Below are 24,150 nucleotides of genomic sequence, written 5' to 3' on the forward strand. Positions count from 1 at the left end.
GAAAGTATCTAATCTATTTGCATGGATTCTACAGACATGTTAGATTGCTGCACCTTGTAGGGAACCACCTCCTTGATCTTTATACCAAATCTTTTATCTTTACTTATTTGCACCAATTGACCAATAGTCTCGTTTAATGAAGCTGGTAATTTATACTGAGAATGCACCCAGTTAGACTTGGCAGTAGCTTCACCACCAGTCAATCTAATCAATTCTTGGTTGTTTTCATTAATTGCAACAGTTGTTGACTCTCTTACATTGTTGATACTTCTTCCGGTCTTCAATAAAGACTTTAACTTCAAAGAAGATACACCCAAATTTGGCAAGGGAATCTCCATTCCTGGTAACACTGGTTTAGTAGCATCAATACCATGCTTTCCGGTTGGGTTGGCACTTAATAAGATTTCTTTTAAGGGAATAAACTTGGTAGTTTGAATAGGTTTTGGTTGAATTAAATGACGATTCGATAATTCAGCAGCACCCAATCTGTTAGATTTCATGTCTTGACCAATAGCAGCAATTTGCTGTTTAATTTCATCTTCTGAACTTTCTGTGTTTATAGGAAAGTTCTTACTGGCATAATCTAATTTGAAAGGGTAAACTGAAAACTGTCTGTCAATTTCTCCTAATAACTTTTTGGATGTCTTTAATTTCAACTGATGGGTAACGGCAAAATCGCGAATAAATATAGAACTTTTGGCATTAAAGTCTTGCTTGTTATTTTTACCAGTGAAGTGATCAATTTCTTCTGTGGTGACAATACCGATTTCGTTGACATCTGATAAGCCGGTCATACGAATATCAATTTGATACACTTCACCTGGCACTACGACAAAATCATCGGTTGGAATGGCACTGGAATTGTTGGTTTGAACTGGTTTATTGGAATCCAGTAAAATCAAATCTGTAGAAGTATTATTAGATTGTTTCAACAAACGGGCTTCTTGGTGCGATTCATCCCAAACAACACCTTTGAAATCACGTTCGGCAACAATACCTTCGGCTTGACCTGCTAAAAATCTTCTGACTCTTCTTATTTTGGACCCCGGAACAACAACACAGTTGAATGAATCAGCAATTGCATCAACCAATTCACGAATTTGTGAGCCAGTTACAGTGTTACTCACATTTTTCAAATTAGCTGGCAACTTTTCTGGAGACAATGAACACCCAAGCAACACAACTACAGATTCAGTTGCAAGATGACAAGCACATAATGCATCAGCATTACTTCCCAATAATGGACCCTCTGGTTTGGCATCTGCAGATGGTGGATAAATAACCAAAGTATGACTGACTTGAGAAGTGTAACCATCAATGTGGACACCTAAACTTATAGTCACGACGTCACCTTGGTTCAAGAAGAATTCACGCTCGTCATCGATTTCAGGTGAAAACCCATTTAGTAATTGATTCACATTTATTGTTGTTGGGTGGGCGATACCTTTTTCATTGACTTTGTTAACATATTGACGGGATAATAACTTTAATAAAAATGAATCTGTTAATAAACACAACTGCTGAATAGTCAACTTTGGGGATGTTTGTAAATGGTAGGAGTTGTTTATCAATGATGTGATATATGCTAAGGCAGTCTGGGTTATTTGACCAGCGACCCTATATTTTTCAACAACAAGCTCATCCAAAACATTCTTTTGTTTTAACAAGATGTCAGCATCTTCTTGACGAACTGCAAGCTGCATGGTCTTCAATTATTATTATTATTATTATTTGATTTAGTAAAGAAGAAGAAATGCTCTATTTAGAAAATGTAATTCTTGTATAATTTTTTTTTTTTGACCTAAACTCATCGCACATCCCTAAGAAGACTGAAAAAAAAAATTGTTTGAATGAAAAAATATAACTTCTCAACCATCTGCCATAGCTGCAAAACACAATAGACAACTTAAAAACGATATATAAATACATACTATAATGCATTGAGATCAACGACCAAAATTATCGATTTTGAATTACTGTATTTTGTCTTCTGAAGCTAGGTATTTTTGTGTATTTTAATAGTTCTATGATGCTACAGTAGCACCTATCTTTAAAACGTTCATTTGTTAATAAACTTTCCTTTTCAAATAAATTAAACTACATATTAAAAACCAAAAACTTTTACTTGGAAATGCTGAAAGCTAAATATTTCAATGCCAACTTCCTATGATGTCTTAGGTTGTTCCAACGTAGCACGGACGATAGAGCTAACAGTGTACTGCATGTAAGAAAGGAGTTTGATTGCTTAGTTGATGTGAGCTCTTTTCTAATCGTTAGTTTTTTTTCTTTACTCTAGCAATCCTTGAATCACCTTCTTTCCTTTCATTCAAGACAACCATTTCGTTTCCACTAAAGTTTGTACTTTTGCCAAACCGTTAATCTCAATTGTCATTAACCATGTCCTGGGATCAAACTAAATTTACATTAAGCCCAAAAAGTAAAGGATGTTACCTTATCACTGATGACGTTATCAGAAGTGTTCCTCAAATCAAGGATTATGAAATGGGTATTTTGAATTTGTTTTTACAACATACTAGTGCTGCTTTGTCAATCAATGAAAACTGGGATCCTGATGTGAGAACAGATTTGGACAAGTCTTTGGATAGAATTGCCCCGGAAGGAGATTTCTATTTACACGACGCCGAGGGACCAGATGACTCTGTTCTGCATATCAAAAGTAGTACTATAGGTGTCAGCTTATCTATTCCTATAACCAATGGCAAGTTAAGTCTTGGACAGTGGCAGGGGATCTACCTTTGTGAATTTAGAAGGTACAGACATAGCAGAACCATTGTTGCCACAATTAATGGGAAAAAGAAATAGAAATATATGTACATTAACATAGTCTCCAAATTTAAGATTCGTATACACTGATAGAATAATTTCTTAGTATGGATTCTTTTTGTTCCATTGTCTCTTCGAGCTTGCTCTGCAACTGCTCCAAGTTTCTGCCAGCTTCATCGTAGTATAGATTCCACCAACCACTATGACGAACACACTTCTTCTTGTCTTTTATACACAAATCGTTCATAAACCAATCCATGTCTTCTTCCTCAGCTTCCCCATTCTCAAAAACTCGGGCTTTTATAACTTTCAATAAATCATCAAAGATAGTTTCAGAATCAGTGATCAGTTGTACAATCAGTTGGTCGCCTTTATCACAAAAGCAGATATCTATCTTTTTCTTGCCTCTAGCGCCTTTCTTCTTTTTCGAAGTCTGCTTGTCCAGAGACAGGTCTTCATATACTATATTAGTGAGTCTTTCATTCAAATGTTTTATATTGTCTTTGGTATTAACTAATGCCTTTAATACTTGTTCTTGTTTTGTTACCTGTTTCGACAACGCATCCAATTTTTCATTTGTCCTTTGTAAATCTATTTTTACAGTCTCTGGGAATCCATCTAAAGCTGTGTTATCATTTTTATAGTTCTTAACTACCTCCAACTCTGGAAAACTTGATCCCATTTGCTGTAGTTTATCAAAGTCACCTGATACATAGTTCAAAACATCCTTTATAAAATGTGCATCCAAGTTTTGTAAGGAGGGACTATCGGTGGAGTTTGTTTTTGATTCCAACAACAGCAGTTTTATAAATTCTATTCCGTGTTCTTTCGAACAATATTTGGATCTCTCTCCTATCGGCTCATTACAGTTTTCTAGGCGGCATTTTCTTTTCCATTGAGAATTACCTTCCCCCTTCCATTCGCAAAATTTGCAATAGTATTTGGCTATCAAGTTGGAGTATTTTTCATTGATTTTCATGCACTTGAAATGGAACCATTCTTCACATCCATCACAAGCAACCATCATTTCACCCAAGTCGGGACGTCTGCATACACAAAACAATTCTTCACTATTAAGATCGTATTTAGGTGCATTTATGAATTTTTTGTACTGTCTGGCGATTTCCTCGTTGGATTCCTCCACAAGTGGCGATGAATCTACATCATGTTTGACCCTTTTTGACGGTATTGAATGTGAGGGTTTACTTCTTTTTAGATTGCTTTTGATATCTATCAGATTTTCGGACCATTCTCCTTTCACCTTATCGTATTGAGTAGTATCGGGGTCCATAGTATTTTTGACGGAGACGAAAAGTGAGGCAATCAAATTGTAGCTTATGCTGTTGTTTTTTTTTATCTATTTTTTTTTTCATTTTTTGATCACAATCGCGTCTCCGATATCAAATATCCCTTTTTCCTCCTCCTTTACGAAGACAGATAGCTTAACTAGTTACTATACTGTGCAATGAATAATGACTCAAAGCAAAGAAGAACAATGTCCAATATGCTCTAAATCATTTCCTGTGTCCCAACTTTACAAGCACGTAAATTCATGTTTAGACAACCAGGAAAGTAAAAAATCACCCAGTGAAGAGGCATCAGAAGACACAAGCGGGAAAGCAGAGACCCCAGCACTGAAGAAACGAAACACGCTTAGTGCTTTGGGATTGAAAGCAGACACCTCCTCGCTGTCACAGAAAAAGGCCAAGAAAACTGAGACTAAAAAACCAAGTTTGACGAGTAAACTTCTCGAGCAGAAACGATTACAAGCTGAAATCAGAAAGAGAGACAAGGAAATTCCATTGGAAGAGCAATTCAAAGCCATAGCAGAGGATGCCATGACTCAGAGTAGAACTCAAGAGAAGCCACTTGCGAATGACATCGAGGAGACAAAACTGCAGAAGGAATCAAAATTCCTACAGAAAGCAAAAGAGATTAAGGAACTAAAACGGCAAGCATCTATCCCATTAGCCCATAGGCTTCGGCCAAAATCTCTAGACGATTTTTTTGGTCAAGAGAAATTAGTCGGGGAAAATGGTGCGTTAAGGAACATCATCCAAGCTGATATAATCCCATCGTTTTTGCTTTGGGGTGTTCCTGGAATAGGGAAAACCTCACTAGCTAGAATAATTGCTAAAACAACAAGCTGTAAATTTGTTGAATTATCAGGAATTGATAGTAATGCAAAAAGGTTGAAGGAGGTTTTCGTTCAAGCAGAAAATCATAAAAACTTGAGTGGACAAAGAACGATTTTGTTCCTTGACGAAATACACCGATTCAACAAGGCAGTACAGGATTTATTATTACCGGTTATAGAAAAGGGGACATTAACAGTAATTGGAGCGACGACAGAAAATCCGTCATTTAATTTGAACAATGCATTGTTGTCAAGAATGCACACGTTTGTCATGGAACCATTGACTGTTGACTCGTTAATCAAGATTCTAACAAGAGCTCTTTTTGAAGTCAATAGAGTAAGGAAAAATTTGTACGGACTACATTATATTTCACTACAAAAGGATGCTTATCATTACATTGCTGAGTTGTGTATGGGGGACTCGCGTGTTGCATTGAACATACTTGAAACTATAAATGCCTATTTATCAGCTGACAAATTCAAGAGTACTGTTAATGCCGATGATGAGCAGACGAAGAAACAGGGTGTTATAAAGGTGTCTGCTGATCTCTTGAAACCGTTGATGAAGTCAAGAGATTTCCATCAGTTTTACGACCGAAATGGTGATTCGCATTACGACATAATAAGTGCATTCCATAAATCAGTTCGCGGATCAGATCCTAATGCAGCGATGTTCTATTTAGTAAAGATGTTATCAGGGGGAGAAGATCCATTGTTCATAATGAGAAGAATGATAGTGATTGCAAGCGAGGACATAGGACTTCGCGATAGTTCCTGTTTGCCATTTGCTATTGCTGCAAAAGAAGCTTTGGAATTCGTAGGTATGCCTGAAGGAGAGATCATTTTAGCCCATTGCGCCAACAAGCTAGCGTTGGCCCCAAAATCTACAAAGTCTTATCGTGCTTTAAGAACCGCTCAGAATATAATTAAAGAAAACCCAGATCTAACAAAACTACCTGTTCCTTTACACTTGCGAAATGCTCCGACCAAATTAATGAAAGATCTAGGCTTTGGCGACAAGTACAAGTACAATCCAAATTATGAAAACGGTAAAGTTCGTCAAGGATATTTCCCTGATGGCATGGACCCGATAAAGTTATTGGAGGACACCCATTTAGGTAAAGAAAGAGATCTTTCAGTGCCAGATGATGAATACGAGAGAGCTCAATTGGCAGTGGAGGATTATAGAAAATTTAAAAAGTCTTACAGGAAAGAATTCTTTATTGATAATGCCACTGATCTGGATGAAAATGACAGTACCCATTATGGAGAGTACTCGGATAATTTTGGAAAGTCGTTTGATGAAAATCTACCACCCGACCTTCAAAAGGAGTATTTTGGCGACGATGAATCAAATATACAAGATCTATGATATGTGTTTAGCATAATGGCTTCTAGATAAAAATGATAAGTTTGTAAGTTCTGTCTTGATTAGTAGAAGAAACCAAGAAAAAAAATTGAAATTGCGTATACTATCACGCTTTTTTTGCCATCATGCATAGATTTCTACGCGTAACATATAATACATTTCTAGCCACCTCCCGGCTGCCCCCCCCTTTTTTTGTAGGTAAACCACATATACTCAAATTAACATGTGTGGTCGTTTTGCTCTAGGGGTAGTATGTACCGTCTGGTGTTTCAATTGGCTTTAGCAAGTTTACTAACAGTCTTTCCCTTTTCTTTTTTTACCTAGGCTTTGAACGAGTTGCCAAAAGAATTCGGTCGATCAGTTTTACATAACCAAGCTAACGAAATTCATCAAGAAAACGATACTGGTGATGGAAATTATCATTTCCATATTCGTGGATCGGAGGATGACATGAGATTGCAATTGAATGTGGCAAAAGTGACTGATTGGTATCCATCATACAATATTGCACCAACTAATTCTGCATTGATAATATATATGACGGAGTCTGGTACACAATTCAATGCCAAATATATTTTAGAGCCTCTGAAGTTTGGGATTGTACCATCTTGGGCAAAGCCATCGGATTCGACTCCTGTCGGCAAAGGGACTGATAAGGAAGGAAGTAAATATTCCCGAGAACTAGGGAGAATGCAGGCCAAGTATTTCAATTGCAGACGTGAGTCGTTGAAACAAGCAAAATCACTTTGGAATTCATGCAAAAATAATAGGTGTGTAGTTCCGATACAGGGTTATTTTGAATGGATGAAAACAAAGACGGGCAAAATTCCATATTTTGTTCATTCCACAACAGCTCCATTGTGCTTTTTAGCTGGATTCTATTCGCATAATTACAATTATACAGAAAATCAAAATGTCAGCGGTGAATACTTATCAACATTTACAATCATTACTGTTCCGGCAGTAAAGGAAGATGCTAACGATATGTCTTGGCTACATACTAGGAAACCAATGCTCATTGCACCCGGAACGAAGGTTTGGTATGATTGGTTAGATCCCAAAATACATTGGAACGATAAATTTGTTGAAACGGTTTTGAATTCGACTTTGAATCAAGCATACACTGATATCGAAGCATATCAGGTTACAAAGGAGGTCGGTAACTCAAGTAATGATGGCGAAAATATGATCCAAAAGATAAATGTCAAGAAGCAGTCTTCCCTTAGCTATTTCTTAAGCGCCCAAAAAGGGCAGAATAAACCCAAATCAACTTCACGTTCAAATCCGGTGAAATCGGAAACAGAAGTGAAGCAGGAGTTCAAAAAAGAAGGGAATTCAAAGAAAAGGGTGAAATCTCAGCTTTTGAATTCACAAAAGAAAAGGAAGACAGTTACTGGTGAGCTGTTTGAAGTGAAAAAAGAGGTTTGAGTACCTAAGTATCTTTTCTCTTGGAGTCGTCACAATGTGAACCACTGTTAGTACGTATGCCTATAATGAAAAATGTCTATAGTATCAAGTGTTTTGTAGTACTCTCTTGTCTAAGGTATTCTTGCCTATAAGTTGAAGAAGGGAAACAAAAAGTAGTGTGGAGTTTTACAAATCTTGACCAATAGGTATCAAACGCTTGTTAAACAGCAAGAGAGAAAAAAAAAATTTTCGTTTGTATGTTTTACGAGTTGCCTAGCTTTGTTCGTCAGTATTCATCATACCAGGAAAGAAAATTGATCAAGAACGATGAGCATCTACTCAAGATCCGTGTCACTAGTCAGGTGCTACTCTTCGGCTCAGACAGCGATGAAGAAACCCTTCCAAGGTCCACTCTTTCTTAATCCACATGCTTGGAAAGGATTACCAGCTGATCAAGTGTTTGAATTACATAAAATCAGAAAGGAATATATGGGAGATGCATACAATCCAACTGATGAAGAAAGAACAGCAATTTTGTCTACAATATCGTCTTTGGTTCCTAATAAACCTCCCTTAGATTATGCTTTCGAGATTGAAAATTTCAAAGAACGATTAATGAATAACACTCCTATGCAAGACAGAGGAAAACCACAAAAGTTGAGCAATCAGTATGTGATCAATTCTGGTGCGGTTCCTCATCAAAGAAGAAGAATAGAACAATTAACGAGAAAAATTGCTTATGAGGCACCATTGTTAGCAAAATATAGACAACCATACACACCACGACCAAGAACAGAAGCACCGATTAGATTGACTTACAATTCTGACTTTACAGATGATACTTCAAGCGCACATAACAGAAAAGTGGCATTAAAAGTGAGTTTGCGTGATTTAAACTTGAATCCAAAGCAACAGCATAAATTTAAAGTGTTGGCAGGTGACAAGTTTAATCATGATGAAGATACATTTCAGTTGAAAAGTGAAAGATATCCAGAGGCTGCACAAAATGTCAATTGGTTGGTTGACACTTTCAATAAGTTACTCACAGAAGCCAAAGATTTGTCCAAGGATGACTACAGCGATATACCATTGTCAAAGAGTCATATGAAAATCTTGGCAAAGAAAGCTGTTCCATCCTTCCCAGAACACTGGAAGAAACCAGAGGATGCACCAATTAAAAGACATGACATTGTAAAGAAATTAGTTGCTGCTACTGAGAAGGCAAAGGATAACGAATATATTCGAAAAATTTCCCCATGATTCTTTATTTTCGAAATGTAAATAGTTTTGTCGATGTAAATATATACAATGGGTGAAAGATAATTATTGCAAAAGCAAATATTTAAAAAGGCGGAATTGATATCACGTAGAGCAACGAAGGTTGAATGTGTGTGCACTTTGACCGAGAAATCTGATATAAGCAACAAAAAAAACAACAACAAAAAAAAAAAATAAAATAAAATATATCTGAAAAATAAAAGACCAATCTAAAAGGCAACCCCAGCTACAAAGAATTCAACTATAAAAACACGTTTTCTAAACCATGACTGATGCGCACTCTGTGTCTACTACTTTGGACGATATAATCAATGAATTGAAATTGACATATGATTCCTCTGTTGGTTTGCTTGATGGCGATTCCATTCGGACGATACCAAATATCAGTACATTAACCAATTTGAATAAATTGTTGAAAAACTTGTGGAACCAGTTAGACGAGGTGGAATCAATAGATAGTGATGTGCTAAATAAAATACGAACTATCAAGGAGAGTGAAATCAAAAGTGATTCAAAAACTTCCGAAAACGATAAAAAACGTAAAAATGAAGAATTAACACCAGAACACCAGGACGATGAAGACGAAGTGCCTATGAGCGCAACAAAGAAACGCAAAATTGTTGCAGCAGCGAAAGAAGCTGATGCCAAAGAAGAAAAGGATCTAGTATCTGAAGCCGATGGAAAAGTTGAAGATGAGCTCGATGAGAAGGAAGAAAAAGAAAACCTCAATTCGAAAGACGACCCCATACCACCCGTACAAACAGGAAATTTTACACAAGACAACGATACTAGGTTAAAGAATCCAAAATCAGAGTATGTGGAACCGCAGACATTATCTGCGTCAGCGATTGCAGAACTTGGGTTATTTTCCGAAGAAAACAATGGTTTGGAAACACAAGGAAGAGAATACTTGAAAAAGAAATATGGAGTTGCTTCGTATCCAGAAAGAGACTTGCAGGATTTATTACCTGGGGAAATACCAAATATCGATTTTTCCAAAAATAAACCACCAAGCAACCAGGTGCAGTTCACTACTTTCCAATCCTATATTGAATCCTATTTTAGACCGTATCTGACTGAAGATATAAAATTTCTAAAAGAGCGAAATGTGGTACCCCCTGGGTTTGAAAAGCAAGGCTATGATGCAGATGTTACTCCGTTTATAATACCGAAATTGGGTAAATTTTATGCGGATCTTTGGTCGGAAGAGGATTCCACTCTCGGTTCAAAATTGAATTCGCCAGCCTTCCAGCAGCCGTCCTCTGATTCTTATAAACCAAAGGGGTCTATTGAAGGGTTGACTGATGAAGCATTGTTCACAGAAGATATTTCGTGTGGGCCGCTTTCCAATAGATTGTTGTCTGCTATTTTAAGTAACCGAGAAGGCGGATTAAGTGATGAAGAAGATGCACCAGCCAATGATTCCAAGTCAGAAACGAAAGATGCAAGCAAATCATCATTGGCTGAGGAGGAAGTTGCCACACAATTGAACAGTGAGGAAGATTATAAGTTATCGGCAGAGCAAAACGATTTTCAGACAATTGAAGAAAGGCTCAAACGTGAACTAAAATATATTGGAATCTTTATGAATTTACCGACTACTGGAGAATCCAAACCTAAAGCGAAGCAGGCAAATGGAAGAGCTGCAAAAAAAATATCGGCTAGCATTATTGATAACGACGAATGGATCAAGAATAAGGAGGATGATGAAGTTTGTGCGGAAATTAGAAAGCTACAAAGGGAGTTGAAAGAAGTAACGAGCAGAAATAGAGCCAATAGAAAAAAATTGATTCCTTTGGTTGAAGAGCATATTGCATACCAGGAATATTGCGCAATACTTGAAGACCTTGATAAACAAGTAGACCTGGCTTATATGAAGAGACTTAAGGGTAAGGGTAAAAAGAAAAGACTGGACGTGGTAACGCCACAACAACAAGCACTTAATAGTGGGTTGAGAGCGTTATTGGAAAAGAGACGAAGATGGATAGACAATATTGGAAAATTGTTTCCTGTTGCTGAAAAAATGAAACGCGTTCCTAGTGAGTCCATATTGATACGTGAAGGTGTGGTAGAGTCAGAGCAAGTTGACGATGACAATAACGAAAATACCTCCCCTGCGGTAGATATGTTAACACAGAAATCACTATAAAAGAAAGTTTTCCGTGTAACTATATATAAGTACATTTATGTGTATATTCAAGGTATGCTTATTAGTCTTTAGTGAGTAGTTTTTGATATGTACAAGATAAACAAACTAGAAAAACATTCCTTCGCTGATTTCTTTGTGTGAAGGTAAGGTCTTCACGTTCCCCACTGCAGCCAAAGCTATTGGTTTGCCTTTTAATCTATAATTGGCCCAATTGACAATGTCATCTTTCGTTATCGATTCCACTCTTGAAAAAACTTCCTCTGGAGATAAGCGATAGCCTGTATTAACAACCTGTCTACCAATATCTTCAGCAATAGCACTGGAATCATCTAATGCCAAGAGCAATGAGGCTTTCAATTGTGATTTCGATCTTTCTACCTCTTCATCGGTTATGTCTCCTCTACTCAACCTACCCCATTCTTTTTGAATTGCATCAACAAGTAATTTTAGATTTGCGTTTTTATCGGCAGTAAAATAAACGCCCAACAACCCTGTATCTGCGTAGGATGTTGTATAAGCCATATATGAATTTGCAATTGGGGTTTTTCCTGGTCCTCCAGTTGCAGCAGTAACAGCCAATGGCGATGGAGAGTTGGATCCAATACCAACCGATCTATCCCATGTTCCCACAATCCCATTTGCAACTGAGGCTACAAAAAAATCTGGAGCTGACCAACTGACACCTTCAACAGCCAATGCTACATGTGTAGTAGGCATAGAATCATCTTGAATTCTGATTTCGTCGCCATAAAATAATGGCAAAGTACCGCCACTTTGATTAAAAGGTTCCTCCGACTTTACGATGTTTCCAAAAAAATTTTTACCTAATTTCACTAACTCTTGGTGATCTACACATCCAACACCAACAAGAGCCATTCTATCGCCTTTATAATTTGTTGTGATATAATCCACTAAATCCTGTCTGTTTATGGTTTTGATCATTTCCCTTGGACCCAATATAGTTCTTCCCAAGTCTTGGTTTTTAAAGGCGACGGCATGTAAATGATCAAACACCACTTCATCGTACATTTTGTCGACTTCGTCACTTTCCTGCAAAATAACATGTCTTTCGTTGTCTATAGCTCTGTTTTCTAATTTTGATTTCGTCAACAAATCGCTCAAGATATCAATGTTTTGTTTTATGTCGGATGCAAGGCATCTGGTATAATAAACAGTGTTCTCTCTGGATGTATAAGCGTTGATTTGACTTCCAATGTTTTCAATTTCTAATTCTAAAGCTGCTTGTGGTCTTGTTTGTGTTCCCTTGAACGCCAAATGCTCTAAAAAGTGAGCAGTTCCACTACTTTTGGGGTTGTCTGCTCTAGACCCAGCATTAATCCAAACACCTACTGTCGCCGTTCTGGTACCTGGCATCGATTCACTAGCAACAGTTAATCCATTAGGCAAAATGGATGTCTGATAGGTCGGAGATGGCACAGCAGCAGTGTTGAAACCACGATACTTTATACCACCGTTGTATTTCTTCAATGCACTAAGTCGTTTAAACATATTTTTGAGTTTTTGTTGGTTAATCAAAAAGAAAGAAGACAGTATTCAATGTGAGTGATAAATGATTACTAAGAAATGTCAGATCTAGCTAGATTGGGCCTAAGAACGACAAAGGAAGAAGAAAAAAATTGCTACCACTAGTTTGAGTTTAGTGCACGACTTCGATTTTATCCTTTCTCAGTTTGTACTGTTGGAAAAACTATAGTGAATAGAGAGAGAGACAAAAAATGACCAGAAAGGAAAAAAAAACTTATTAAAATCTAAACAAAAGTCATAAATTGTATAGTGTCAACTAATTACACAAGAACCATGACATACACTGCCCCAGCCGTTGTGATAGATAATGGTTCATATACTACCAAAGCTGGATTTTCTCTGGAAGATTTACCATCTTTAGTATTTAATTCTAATTACATGAAACATGACAAAACACAACAAGTTATAATAGGTGATGAACTGATGGAAAATAATAGCGAACAACAGGTTATGAAATTGTTGGATGATGGTTTAATTTATGATTTTGATAATATAGTTTATAATTGGCAGTATGTCTTTGATAATGTTGACAATAATAATCCTATCAATTCTAGCGAGTTCCCATTAGTGGTCACTGAACAACCTTGGAACACATCGAAAAACAAAGTTAATTCATGCCAAGTTGCATTTGAAACATTGCAAGTTCCGATATTTAGTTTGGTGAAAACTCCATTAGCACAGTTGTACCGATGTGGCAAGTCAACCGGATTGGTGATAGATATAGGATCCAGTGTAACCAGTGTGACACCAATCTTGGATGGGGTTATTCAGCTGAAATGTTCCTACCATTCAAAATATGCAGGCGATTTTGTGAATTTACATGTTTTAAACTATTTGGAGAGTAAAACTGCAATTAATAGCTTGCTCCCATCCAAATTTGCCAACTCATCCGAATCATTTAAGCAATACTATATAAGCCGCAACATCTTGCAAGAGTATAAAAACTTGTCTTTGAACTATCAAATTAAAGATTACCAATTGTATAATCATGAATTCATCAATGTCTCGGACCAACAGAATTATTTAGAAAATTTGTTTGACCCAACTTTGAACAAACTACCAAATATTCACATTCCAGAGCCAAGCATAGATAAGCCAGGTTCCCATGGTTTGACCAATTTGGTGTTTTTGGCATTGAAGAATTTAGAGTCTACATTGTTGCCTCAAAATACCAACGACAATACATCACAAAATAGATATCAGAAGTTCATTGAAATTTTCAAATTGTTATTGTCCAATGTCTTAATCACTGGGGGTACGTCTGCAGCCAATGGCTTGCCCGATCATATTATCAATGACTTAAGAGCTTTGACTCAAAAGTACTTCCCAAACTATCCATTCTCCTATGCTGTGCAACAAATCAGACCAAGTAACACAGAAAATGCAGAAATCTGGGATCGTCAATTTGGTGCTTGGTTTGGTGCATGTAATTTGGCCAGCATGCTCAATGACAACGACGAAAAGTCTAATAGTGCTAAAATTGCCTTGGACAATTGGTTCATAACAAAGGCTGATTACGAAGAATTGGGTGAAGATTTAGTTGCAGAAAAGTTCAAATAATTGTAATATATATGTGTATCTGATTAGTGTTACTAATTGAAAGAAACTATTTAAAACATAATAAAATGACTCGATAAAGATTAAATGTTCTATCTTCTATGGCTTTTAGTCCTGTTCCAATTCGATGTTGATCGAACATATGCATGTTGACAGAATAAGAAATCAAACTACTATTGATGTATGTATTGGTTATAACATTTCTATTTATTTTGTAGGCTCTTCTTTCCAAGTAACATACTTATGATCGTATTTGGCGGTCTCACCGTGCAAGTCCAATATCTGTTTAATCTTCTCGTCGACACCCAATTTATTATTTGTCTTTTGTTTGAAATGTTTAAAAACTTCTGCAGGAGTTGGTAAATAGGTTCTATTAGATCCATCAGATCCAGAAATATAATCAGCTACTTGTTTATTTGTAGGTAATCCCATTTGATGTGGATAGTCCTCAAAATCAACGCCAAACCATTTCTTGATAAATGGAGTTTTCAAGTATTTGTCGGTGTTTTTCGAAGTGCTGAGAATGTTTGAGAGGAATTGCTGAGTGACAGTACTTGGATCACTCCACTTTGGGAAAAATGGATCCTTTATTTTATCCACTAACTTATGAATAACACCTTTAGCGAAATCATTCTTTTCTGCTGGAATACTCATGATATTGGTTGCAGATACCATTTCTAATTCAAATTGTTTTTTAATTGAATTCTTTGCTCCGTGATTCATCAATTCAAACCCTACAGCTAATGAACTTTTTGGCTTTTTCAATAATGTTTCAAGTGTCTTTCTGGCAAATGGGGATCCATCATTTTCTAAATACTTGAGAACATCATCAATGGTGTCCTGAGAAAACGCTTTATTGATTGTTGCAATATCTTCTGTTGAAAGAAAAAATTTGTAGTCTTCTGGTAATTTCTTTTCACTGAAATCGTTCAAAATGTCGTTGACTTGGTTGAAATATTGATTGTTGCCCGACAAAACTGTAATATCATCTTCGATTGCTGGTGGTTGCAAATCTGCTAATCTGTTGATCAACTGAGGAATCTTTTCAGATTTAATGTAATGAGTTGCGAATCCAGCAAAATAGGCATCTAACCCAGGTAAAACAGAGCCTGTCAAAGCCACATAGTATCCCAACTTATCGTTCAATCTAGGTAAAAAGAATGTGGTACCAACATCTGGGAAAAATCCAATATCCATTTCCGGCATGGCAAGTTTGGTTTTTTCTGTTGCTACTCGAAATGGTGCATGTACTGATAATCCAACACCTCCCCCAAAAGTGATTCCATCCATAAGTGAGATATATGGTTTTGGTAAAGTAGAAATAATATAATTGAGGTTATATTCTTTGTCAAAAAAATCAGCACCATATCCTGGATTTCCTTTTCTGATTTGAACGGCACATTCAGCAACATCACCACCAGCGCACAAAGCCTTAGGGGAATTTGAAGTCAATATGATAACATTGTTTTCCTTTGATTTGGCATATTCCAAAATTGGTGGGGTCATCAACTCAATCATTTCTGTGTTTAATGAATTCAATTTCTTGACTCTGTTGAGGGTGATAAGTCTAGCATGGTTTTTCACTGAACTCAATACAACTGGCTCTTCACCTCCAGAAGTGTGGTTGGTGGATAATTTCGATGACATGTTAATAGAAGTGGTGGCTATTTTCCTGACTTGTTTCAATAAACTAATAGAATTGTTTAATCTTAACATCCAAAAAAGAAAAAAAGAAAAAAAAAAAGAAGGAAAGTTGAAAAAAAAAATGGGGATGGTGAAAAGATTATATTATATGAAAATCTTTATGGGGAGGTCAAATATTATAAGGTTGGGACAATGGAATGGTGGTGGGAGATAAAAACAAAAATGGTTGCAGAGAAACTTCACATTCTTTCGTCCTATCTGTGTGTGTGGGGTTGCTCTCATTTTCAAGTTCTTTTTTTTTTTCTGTTTGGTTTGGTTTGCTGTAAAGTTCCCACACCCCGAGTGCATTTGAATTGAATTGCCACGGATTTTAGTGACTACAATTTGGTAGTTGCACTTACTAGTTCCCTAAGTTTTCTCGTCTTATCTCTTTATCGCTAGAAACAGTGATTATGCGCTAACTGACACCTGGTTTGCCCTACAACATTTTTTAAATGATACCCTTATGATTTCATATTTGCTACATAAAAACTTCCTTTCAAGGATTGATGTTACCTAGATTCTAAAAAATACCATACTAAATATAATGCTTTATTAAATTTTATTATTACCCTAACCATATTTTTGTAAACTTGTCTCATAGCTGTTGACCCATATAATTGAAATTAACCCCGATCACTTGCATCCTCGGTCTTCGCACACAAAACCCTCACCAACCTTTTATTTAATTTCTTTTTTTCTTTTAAACAGCTTCATTCAAGGATTTATGATATGTTCAATTATCACTTTATGCAATTGCATGCTTTTCTTTCTATACATTAGCTGACTTTTTTGCAAGTAGATTTATGAAGTTAAATTTTCTTGTCGTGAATTGAATGGCTTGATTCAGATCAAATTAAACTGGCTTATCAACAGACACTCTTCTCTTTTATCGTCTTCATTTATTGATGACACGGGTCCTCTCTGCTTTGGAATTTGATATTGATAAAAGTTGCCAGTGTGATATGAAGCAATGAAAACCAAGTCATTGTTGAACCCAATTTCAACTTTATTGGATCTGGGGTCTTTTTCATTGTGTGGAGCATATTCAGGCAATTTGATGTAAGCAAATGACCTTTGTGGGGGTTCCCAAATTAAATTCTCAAAATAGTCTTTGTATGGTAACTTTTTTATAATGGAACTAGTGTATTGATTGTTGATAAGTTTTTTCGTCTTGACAAACCACGAACTAGAAAGTTTGTCTTCTGTTTCCATTGGAACGGGGTCCAAAGGCTTTGATATCAACAAATTTGCCAAATTCTCATTGAGATCCTCTGAAGATTTGCTTGTGTCTCCATCGCTATCTTCATAGTCACTGTTGTGATTGGTTCTGTCCTCGCTATTCTCATTTGTACAAATGTCTGACTCTTCTTCGTGGATCTTGAACAAATGGATGGTATTGGATTCTGACCCACATCCCAAAATATGATTGTCGTTGTGGAAGCTTAGGGAGTTCACTTTCACTAAATTATGTCCCCTACGCAAATTCTTAACCTTATGTACCTTGACCTTACCTTCAAATTCTTTCAAATCAAAAATCCGGATAATGGTGCCTTTAATTGACGCAGTTGCTACTTTATTATCCCTGTGCGAAATGCATATTCTAGCAATTGTAGAATGGTGGGCTTCAAATATTACCACCGGTGCTAAATTAATTGTATCATAAACAACTACCCATCCTTCACTATCGTTTTTGATATCCTCCAATGTTATAAGCTTATTTTTCTTCTTTAAATTGCTTAGTGAACTATTTCTTGTAAATTCAAGGTACTGTGAATACGATCCTGTGTTGATTACCGAGTCACTTGGTGTTAACTTTGGTGTAGACGGTTGGCTGCCTGTTTCGGCATTGAGCAAATCAGTTTGATTGTTGGTAGATTGAACTGGAATTATTAGCCAACTACTGTCATCGGCACTAAGATCACCGATAAATTTCTGGTCGCCATCGTGTTCATTGAACAGTAGCTGCAATATTTTTAACAATCGAACACAGCTTAAATCATATATGTATAGTTGGCCAGTATCTAATACTACTAATAGCCTCTTTCTATTTAGTTTGATATCAATAATGCTAGATGGAAAGTTCAATTCACAAATCTTCAAGTTTTGTTTAAGGTTATAAATCTTTAACAATCGATTGCCGAGATTATCTTGGGTTTGTGGAACAACTATCGTTAAGGATGTTGAAAATAACATCTTCAAAAATGCAGTCGGGAACCTGGCTGGTGTATCTTGACTATCGGTTTTTGAATGTGTTGGATTTTGGCAACCCGCAGAATCTTCTAAGGAGTTGGATATCGATTTGCGGAGAGGGCTCTCCTGTGACGAGTAGAACTCACCAAAAGGTTCACAGTTGAAAATCTTGAACCCATCAGAAGTCGAAACAGAAATAGAAGAGTAGTCTGGATTAAAAGACAAATCGTTGATAGTGACCATTCTTGTGTTAAGTTACTGGTTCCTAATAATAAATGACTTTCCAAGAAGAGTGAGTAAATAGATTATCTACTCTAAAACGAGTTAAAAATTAGACTTGATACGGTTTTTTTTTTTTTGCTTGTCCTCTATTTTTTTTTGTCTTGGTTAAATAGCGTGCCGCTTTAAAATAGTGTGGTGGTAGAGTATTGCCTGTGAGTATAATAAAAACAATTGTATTTAATGGTGTAAAAAGTACGTTGTTCCACACAACCGTATAAAACCTATAATACAAATATATACATACAATTTATTCTTCAACTTCCTCTAAAGTTACCTTTCTCTTGCCAGTTGTGGAAGAACCATTCGAAAGTTCACTTCCTGTGACTTTCACGTCCCCAGAAGAACTGCCAACTTTCTCTTCAACAACCTCCAACTTTGGTTCCTTCTTCTTCTTGCCTTTCTTTTTCTTAGGTTCCTCCCAGGCGTAGACTGGTTGGAAACTTTCAATAACACCACAATCTTCAAATAAGTTGGGGAATAACCAAAATGGCTTAGGGAAGGCCACTAATGAAATAATGTAGATTATCAATCTTACAATTGCAGTGGCAAAAAATAAAGCAATCAACCCTAATGCACCCATAGAAAGATACCAAACACCTCTCTTCATAAAGTTGGGCCAAAGTGGAAATAATATAACGGCAAACACACCAGCTATAGCCAAAAAACTGTAAAGCAAGATGTATGGGTTAGGTTTTTGGTACAACCAACCATAATAAACATCAGGATCCATTACTGCTTTGTCGGCCCTTTTCAAAGTTGGTTTCTCTTTATTAGGCTTCCAGCCCTTGACTGCTTTAACTTCGGCGTAATGCAATTTCTGAAGTGGTAAGAGCAATTGGTTCTGGATCAACAAAACAAAAACTTTTTGTACATCTTCATTATTTGCAACAGGAATCAACCCATTCTTGGGATTTTGTTGTTTCTGTTTATAGTCATCGCTCAATAATGCTCTTTGCAATCTTTTGAATCTGAAAAACTCGATATCATTTGTGTTATCTAATAAACCTGTTCTTTGTTTCAATATAGGATTTTGAAACAAGTAGTTGACAATATTCACAGCTACTGGTGATCTTTGAGCTGAAGTAGCAACTTGAAATTGGCCAGTTTGTGGAGGGGTGGGTGCCGACATAGTTTGCAGTTTGATCGTATGGGTAATGTTGGGTGAAAGACGTTGGAAAATGACGTGGAACTCGTTATGCTTTAGTTTTTATTTTATTCTAATTTTTTTTTTTGCATTTCCCTACTTTTGTTGTGTATGCTTTCGTCTTACACTCAAGTGAAAATTTTCCTTTAACGTGTCAAAATCATTCAGAGCCGAGAAAAAGGTAATTTACAAACACACACACATACAAACGAAAACCGAAAAACGTTACTTCTTAACAACAAAATTAATTATACTATGTAGTTGGATATGTATAAAGGGATGATCACGTCTATAAAATAAAGTTTGGGGTTTGCAATTATCATTATTAATATTATTTTTCATCTTTGTTTGTTGAAATCCATGAGCCGGTATGTCAATTCTAGTCATTGAATATACACAATCAAATTAACAACCTTCTCAATTTTCTGCACCTGAAACCTGACGGAGCTCTGTCTGTTTCTGTATGCTCTCTATTGTTTAAGGAACATCATAAACAAGAAATTGGCCCGTGGAGCTAAATATTGATGCCAAGATGGTTTCCTGGTCCATCCACCCCAAAATACAAGAACCAAAGTAATTGACTGTAACAAATGCTGGGACGAAAGCTATTTTCCTTACAATTCAGTATTCTCCAAGAAGAAGTAATTACCGGAAGCCTTTTGTTCTTTATCCATTTGAGAGTCCAACTTGTTAATTCTTGGTCTGTAGGAGTTAGGATCTCTTCTGAAAGTGACATTCAAATTCTTCAAGAAACGGTTACATCCTGTTAATAAAGACTCTGGGCTTCTAGCAACAGCATCCTTAGATGGTTGACCTTCAAAAACAATGACTCTATCGGCTAAATAGGTGGCCATAATGAAATCGTGCTCGACAATAAAAGCGGTCTTCTTGGCATGCAAAATGAATCTTCTGATAACCTTAGAACAAATAATACGTTGTTCGGAATCCAAATAAGCTGATGGTTCATCGATCAAATAAATGTCGGCTGGGATACCCAAAGCCAACACAATAGCGACTCTTTGCAATTCACCACCAGACAATGTTTGCACTTCTTGGTCGACGATGTCTTCGATCTTTAATGGTTTCACAACATCAGTTTGGAATTGTGGGTGCAAAAAGGCTGCTCTAATTTTTTTAAAAAATAATTGCCTTACTGTACCAGTGAATTTTGGAGCAATCTTTTGTGGTTTCATTGAGACGTTCAATTTTGGTATTTCTTGGCCACCATCTGGGGCAATGGCTCCAGCCAAAAGCTTACAGAAAGTGGTCTTACCAGTACCATTTTCACCCATCATAACCAAAATTTCTGAATTTGTGAAATCACCAGCTTCAACACGTAATTTAAAGTCCCCTTGGGTTTTTTGCAAGCTTGGATATTCCAAAGAATTAGATTTGTCCAAAATCAAATCATCTGCGGCGTCGGCCAATCTGAATTGCAACGATTCAGTTCTGAATCGCAAGTTCTCGGTTGGGATATGACCATCCAAGAAAATATTGATCCCTTCTCTGACAGATGCTGGTAATGTAACCACACCATAAACGGATGGAGCACCATAAAGGATACAAACAAAATCGGACAAATAATCCAAAACAGATAAATCGTGCTCCACACAAATGATATAAGTAGTAGGATTTAACAATGATCTAATGATTTCTGCAGCTCTTAATCTTTGCTTTACATCCAAGTACGAGGAAGGTTCATCAAACATATAAACATTAGCATCTTGAACACAGGTCATACCTAAAGCAAATCTTTGTAACTCTCCACCAGATAAATTCTCGACTTCACGGTTCAAAACGTTCTTCAATTCCAAAACATTCAAAATGTAATTGTAGTCATCATTCTTCTCGTTTTTGGATTCCAAAATGGCACCGACTTGTTTAACTTTAGACTTGGCTAAAGCTCTAGGAATGTTATCAACATACTGAGGTTTGATAATAGCTTTGATGTTGTCTTCTAACACCTTTGTGAAATAGTTTTGCAATTCAGAACCTCGGAAATGTCTCAAGATCTCTTCCCAGTCTGGAGGATCATCATATCTACCTAAATTTGGCTTCTGTTTACCAGCCAAAATTTTTAATGCTGTGGACTTACCAATACCGTTGGTACCAACTAAACCTAACACTTGACCTGGTCTTGGAGTTGGCAATCTATGCAACTTGAAGGAATTAGCTGAGTATCTATGGGTAGTTTCGCCTTCCAAATTGGTTGGTAAATTAATAATGGTTATAGCATCAAATGGACACTTTTTAACACAAATACCACAACCAATACATAAAGTTTCTGAAATAAATGCAATTTTGGATGCTGGAGTAACTTCAATACACAATTTCCCAGTTTTCACAACAGGACAACTCTTTCTACATTCTTGTTTACATTTCTTTGGTTTACATCTGTCGGCTGACACAATGGCAATTCTTTCGTTTTTTGCATGGGTATCACCTCTCCCGTTCTTGGTCTTTCCTTTTCCTTTTGTACTCATGATATGTGTTGATATTCTTTTGAATTGGGGTGGTGTTGTAATTTCAATGAAAAAAAAAAAAATTTAGTTTTCAACTTTAACAAGAAAAAAAATTTTTTTCAATGAGCCTTTATGGTACGTGTACCTATTGACAAACACTAACTTTTTTTTTCTGAGAGAAATTAGGTTAGGACGAGAGCTTTGTATTAGTAAATACTGACGTGTGATTGGATACGAGAATACCATTATGGATTCCTAATCAAAACAAGGATAACTTAATTACTGGTTAAGAAGAATTTTAAGAATATTAATGTTGATTGTCTCAACTTCAAACTGGCATGGTGTTACGATGGTGATTTTTAATACTTGGAAGAGGAAATGAAATTAATGGCTATTTATTATACAGGTCTTTCTCTTGTTGGTGAACTTTACTGTATTACTTTTGTAAATTATTATGCGTATTTTAATGTAAGCTCTCACTCAAAAAGCCCATGCTAATAAAACTAAATTACTGATATCCATCATTAGAATTAAATAGATCAAAACAGTTATACATGAAGAAAGAAAGTAGATGATTTGTGGCTAGGTCTAGGGTCTAACTATTTGCTTAGTAAAGTATGGGACGTGATCATGGTGCCCTATATATACTGTATAACTTACATGAAAAGTTGTTCCCTGTATACAAGTTTGGCTCTATTTGAACTACACTCTACTGGTATACTGAAAAAGATAGTATAGTTTTAATCGCCCTCATTCTAAAGGATGGCTCATTCGACTCGTGTAATTGTATGCAACACAAGCTAGAGGGGGTGATCCAGAAAAACAAAAGGTCGTGTCTGCGCTATATTTTAGTAGTGTTCTTAAGTCCAGAAAAATTGGACAATACAACACACATGTTTTATTCTCATAATTTTCTTCCCAAAAAAAAAAAAATTTCTCACCACTTTTTCTTTTCCTTGAAAGCTTGGTTAACTAAGAAGCATTTCAATTTCAACTTTCAAAAAATTAATTTATTAACTTAAGAAAAGTTAATCAATCAAGTAAAAGGGAATTTGCTTTTCAATCAATATGATTTAGCCTCCTTCAATTATGTCAGTCGAATAGATTGTTACAAATGTGCAAACACATTCATTGTTTTGTTGCCACTGTTATTGCGAGATATTGTTGCTTCTAGTATTTAGCAAGCTGCTTGAATTCGAAGGCTGCATCGTTATTTGTGGATTAAGATCAAAGTTGCTACTTCTATTTTTGCTTACGAGATTTGCAATTAGCTTGCCATGCTACGTTATTGTGGATTCATTACGAAGCACTTATTCGAATGAAGTGTCGTTCTTTCCCACTTGACGGACTAGAGTGCTAATGGTTGCAAATCTTTCTACATCCAGTTGAACTCAGTATATGGTCCTTGATACTGACGCACTTATCAACTGTTTGGACTTTAATGGCACTTGCTTAAACTAAACTAACTTGTTTATGACTTTCAGTAGGTACATTGTTGTGACTGTATGCTGTTGGTATTGGCTGCAAAATTTTGTGATTGGACATCTTGGCCAGAGGGGATGATATCGATCCTGGTATGGGGTCTATTCCGTGAACGGGAAGCCCCTGTATTTTCAATCTCTACATAGATCCCAAGCAATTATCAACTGGATTATTGATATCTGTTGTTGGTAGTGGGTTTTTTTTTGCATCTATAGGATTACGTTGTATAATGTATATTACTTTGAATCAACATATATATTTAAACCAATCATTTATCTCTTTTGATGATGCATAACACGATCTTTTTTTTTGTTTAACTGAACAGGAAAAAGGGTGGTTTAACGTCGTTGTCCACTCTCCAAAAAAAAAAAAAAGAAAAGAAAAATTTATATCCTGTTTTTCCATCCCAACAATTTTAACAAATCAATACTGCAATCATTCATATTGATAATCCCCTGTTGGTATTTAGTTTTTTTTTTACTAATTCAAACAACAGTTGAATAATTTGAAAAGTTGTTGTGTATAATAATTAGGGGTAATTTCAGAGTAATTGTTTATCATCAGTATTTGTTTTCTTTTTTAAAAAAAAAAATAGTATATTTCCAACCAATCAATCAAGTTGATATTGTGAAGTGACACCTATTAATTCACTGACTTTCATAAAGAGGAAATACAGTT

At 36.1% G+C, this 24,150-nt stretch overlaps 13 protein-coding genes across 13 annotated transcripts; 6 read left to right on the top strand and 7 right to left on the bottom strand. All coding sequences in view use genetic code 12, as the record gives it.

Annotated features, from left to right (window-relative positions):
• Window positions 1-8: 8 nt before the first annotated feature.
• ARX1 (putative hydrolase) lies at window positions 9-1,703 on the bottom strand (the record flags this gene model as incomplete). The annotated part of the gene is made up of 1 exon (XM_716420.1): window positions 9-1,703. The coding sequence occupies one exon, from the start codon at window positions 1,701-1,703 to the stop codon at window positions 9-11; it is 1,695 nt and encodes a 564-aa protein (XP_721513.1).
• Window positions 1,704-2,397: 694 nt separating this feature from the next.
• Window positions 2,398-2,823, top strand: CAALFM_C103240WA (uncharacterized protein; the record flags this gene model as incomplete). Its single annotated transcript, XM_716421.2, has 1 exon — window positions 2,398-2,823. One exon carries the CDS (start codon window positions 2,398-2,400, stop codon window positions 2,821-2,823), a length of 426 nt encoding a protein of 141 aa, XP_721514.2.
• A 31-nt stretch (window positions 2,824-2,854) lies between these two features.
• SPP1 (Spp1p) lies at window positions 2,855-4,075 on the bottom strand (the record flags this gene model as incomplete). The annotated part of the gene is made up of 1 exon (XM_716423.1): window positions 2,855-4,075. One exon carries the CDS (start codon window positions 4,073-4,075, stop codon window positions 2,855-2,857), a length of 1,221 nt encoding a protein of 406 aa, XP_721516.1.
• A 181-nt stretch (window positions 4,076-4,256) lies between these two features.
• On the top strand, window positions 4,257-6,293 carry CAALFM_C103260WA (ssDNA-dependent ATPase; the record flags this gene model as incomplete). Its single annotated transcript, XM_716424.2, has 1 exon — window positions 4,257-6,293. The coding sequence occupies one exon, from the start codon at window positions 4,257-4,259 to the stop codon at window positions 6,291-6,293; it is 2,037 nt and encodes a 678-aa protein (XP_721517.2).
• Window positions 6,294-6,513: 220 nt separating this feature from the next.
• CAALFM_C103270WA (putative peptide hydrolase) lies at window positions 6,514-7,718 on the top strand (the record flags this gene model as incomplete). The annotated part of the gene is made up of 2 exons (XM_019475083.1): window positions 6,514-6,540; window positions 6,615-7,718. 2 exons carry the CDS (start codon window positions 6,514-6,516, stop codon window positions 7,716-7,718), a joined length of 1,131 nt encoding a protein of 376 aa, XP_019330628.1.
• A 306-nt stretch (window positions 7,719-8,024) lies between these two features.
• On the top strand, window positions 8,025-8,957 carry CAALFM_C103280WA (mitochondrial 37S ribosomal protein mS35; the record flags this gene model as incomplete). The annotated part of the gene is made up of 1 exon (XM_716427.1): window positions 8,025-8,957. One exon carries the CDS (start codon window positions 8,025-8,027, stop codon window positions 8,955-8,957), a length of 933 nt encoding a protein of 310 aa, XP_721520.1.
• A 283-nt stretch (window positions 8,958-9,240) lies between these two features.
• Window positions 9,241-11,124, top strand: NGG1 (histone acetyltransferase; the record flags this gene model as incomplete). Its single annotated transcript, XM_716428.1, has 1 exon — window positions 9,241-11,124. One exon carries the CDS (start codon window positions 9,241-9,243, stop codon window positions 11,122-11,124), a length of 1,884 nt encoding a protein of 627 aa, XP_721521.1.
• Window positions 11,125-11,229: 105 nt separating this feature from the next.
• On the bottom strand, window positions 11,230-12,633 carry MAS1 (Mas1p; the record flags this gene model as incomplete). Its single annotated transcript, XM_716431.2, has 1 exon — window positions 11,230-12,633. The coding sequence occupies one exon, from the start codon at window positions 12,631-12,633 to the stop codon at window positions 11,230-11,232; it is 1,404 nt and encodes a 467-aa protein (XP_721524.2).
• Window positions 12,634-13,092: 459 nt separating this feature from the next.
• On the top strand, window positions 13,093-14,229 carry CAALFM_C103310WA (uncharacterized protein; the record flags this gene model as incomplete). The annotated part of the gene is made up of 1 exon (XM_716432.2): window positions 13,093-14,229. The coding sequence occupies one exon, from the start codon at window positions 13,093-13,095 to the stop codon at window positions 14,227-14,229; it is 1,137 nt and encodes a 378-aa protein (XP_721525.2).
• Window positions 14,230-14,433: 204 nt separating this feature from the next.
• EHD3 (mitochondrial 37S ribosomal protein mS47) lies at window positions 14,434-15,942 on the bottom strand (the record flags this gene model as incomplete). Its single annotated transcript, XM_716434.1, has 1 exon — window positions 14,434-15,942. One exon carries the CDS (start codon window positions 15,940-15,942, stop codon window positions 14,434-14,436), a length of 1,509 nt encoding a protein of 502 aa, XP_721527.1.
• An 813-nt stretch (window positions 15,943-16,755) lies between these two features.
• Window positions 16,756-18,345, bottom strand: CAALFM_C103330CA (uncharacterized protein; the record flags this gene model as incomplete). The annotated part of the gene is made up of 1 exon (XM_716435.2): window positions 16,756-18,345. The coding sequence occupies one exon, from the start codon at window positions 18,343-18,345 to the stop codon at window positions 16,756-16,758; it is 1,590 nt and encodes a 529-aa protein (XP_721528.1).
• A 286-nt stretch (window positions 18,346-18,631) lies between these two features.
• Window positions 18,632-19,513, bottom strand: SEC62 (Sec63 complex subunit; the record flags this gene model as incomplete). The annotated part of the gene is made up of 1 exon (XM_716436.2): window positions 18,632-19,513. One exon carries the CDS (start codon window positions 19,511-19,513, stop codon window positions 18,632-18,634), a length of 882 nt encoding a protein of 293 aa, XP_721529.1.
• Window positions 19,514-20,142: 629 nt separating this feature from the next.
• Window positions 20,143-22,011, bottom strand: RLI1 (Fe-S cluster-binding ribosome biosynthesis protein; the record flags this gene model as incomplete). Its single annotated transcript, XM_716439.1, has 1 exon — window positions 20,143-22,011. One exon carries the CDS (start codon window positions 22,009-22,011, stop codon window positions 20,143-20,145), a length of 1,869 nt encoding a protein of 622 aa, XP_721532.1.
• Window positions 22,012-24,150: the final 2,139 nt, after the last annotated feature.

This window comes from Candida albicans, chromosome 1 (assembly GCF_000182965.3).
Source record: "Candida albicans SC5314 chromosome 1, complete sequence".
Lineage (NCBI taxonomy): Eukaryota > Fungi > Ascomycota > Pichiomycetes > Serinales > Debaryomycetaceae > Candida > Candida albicans.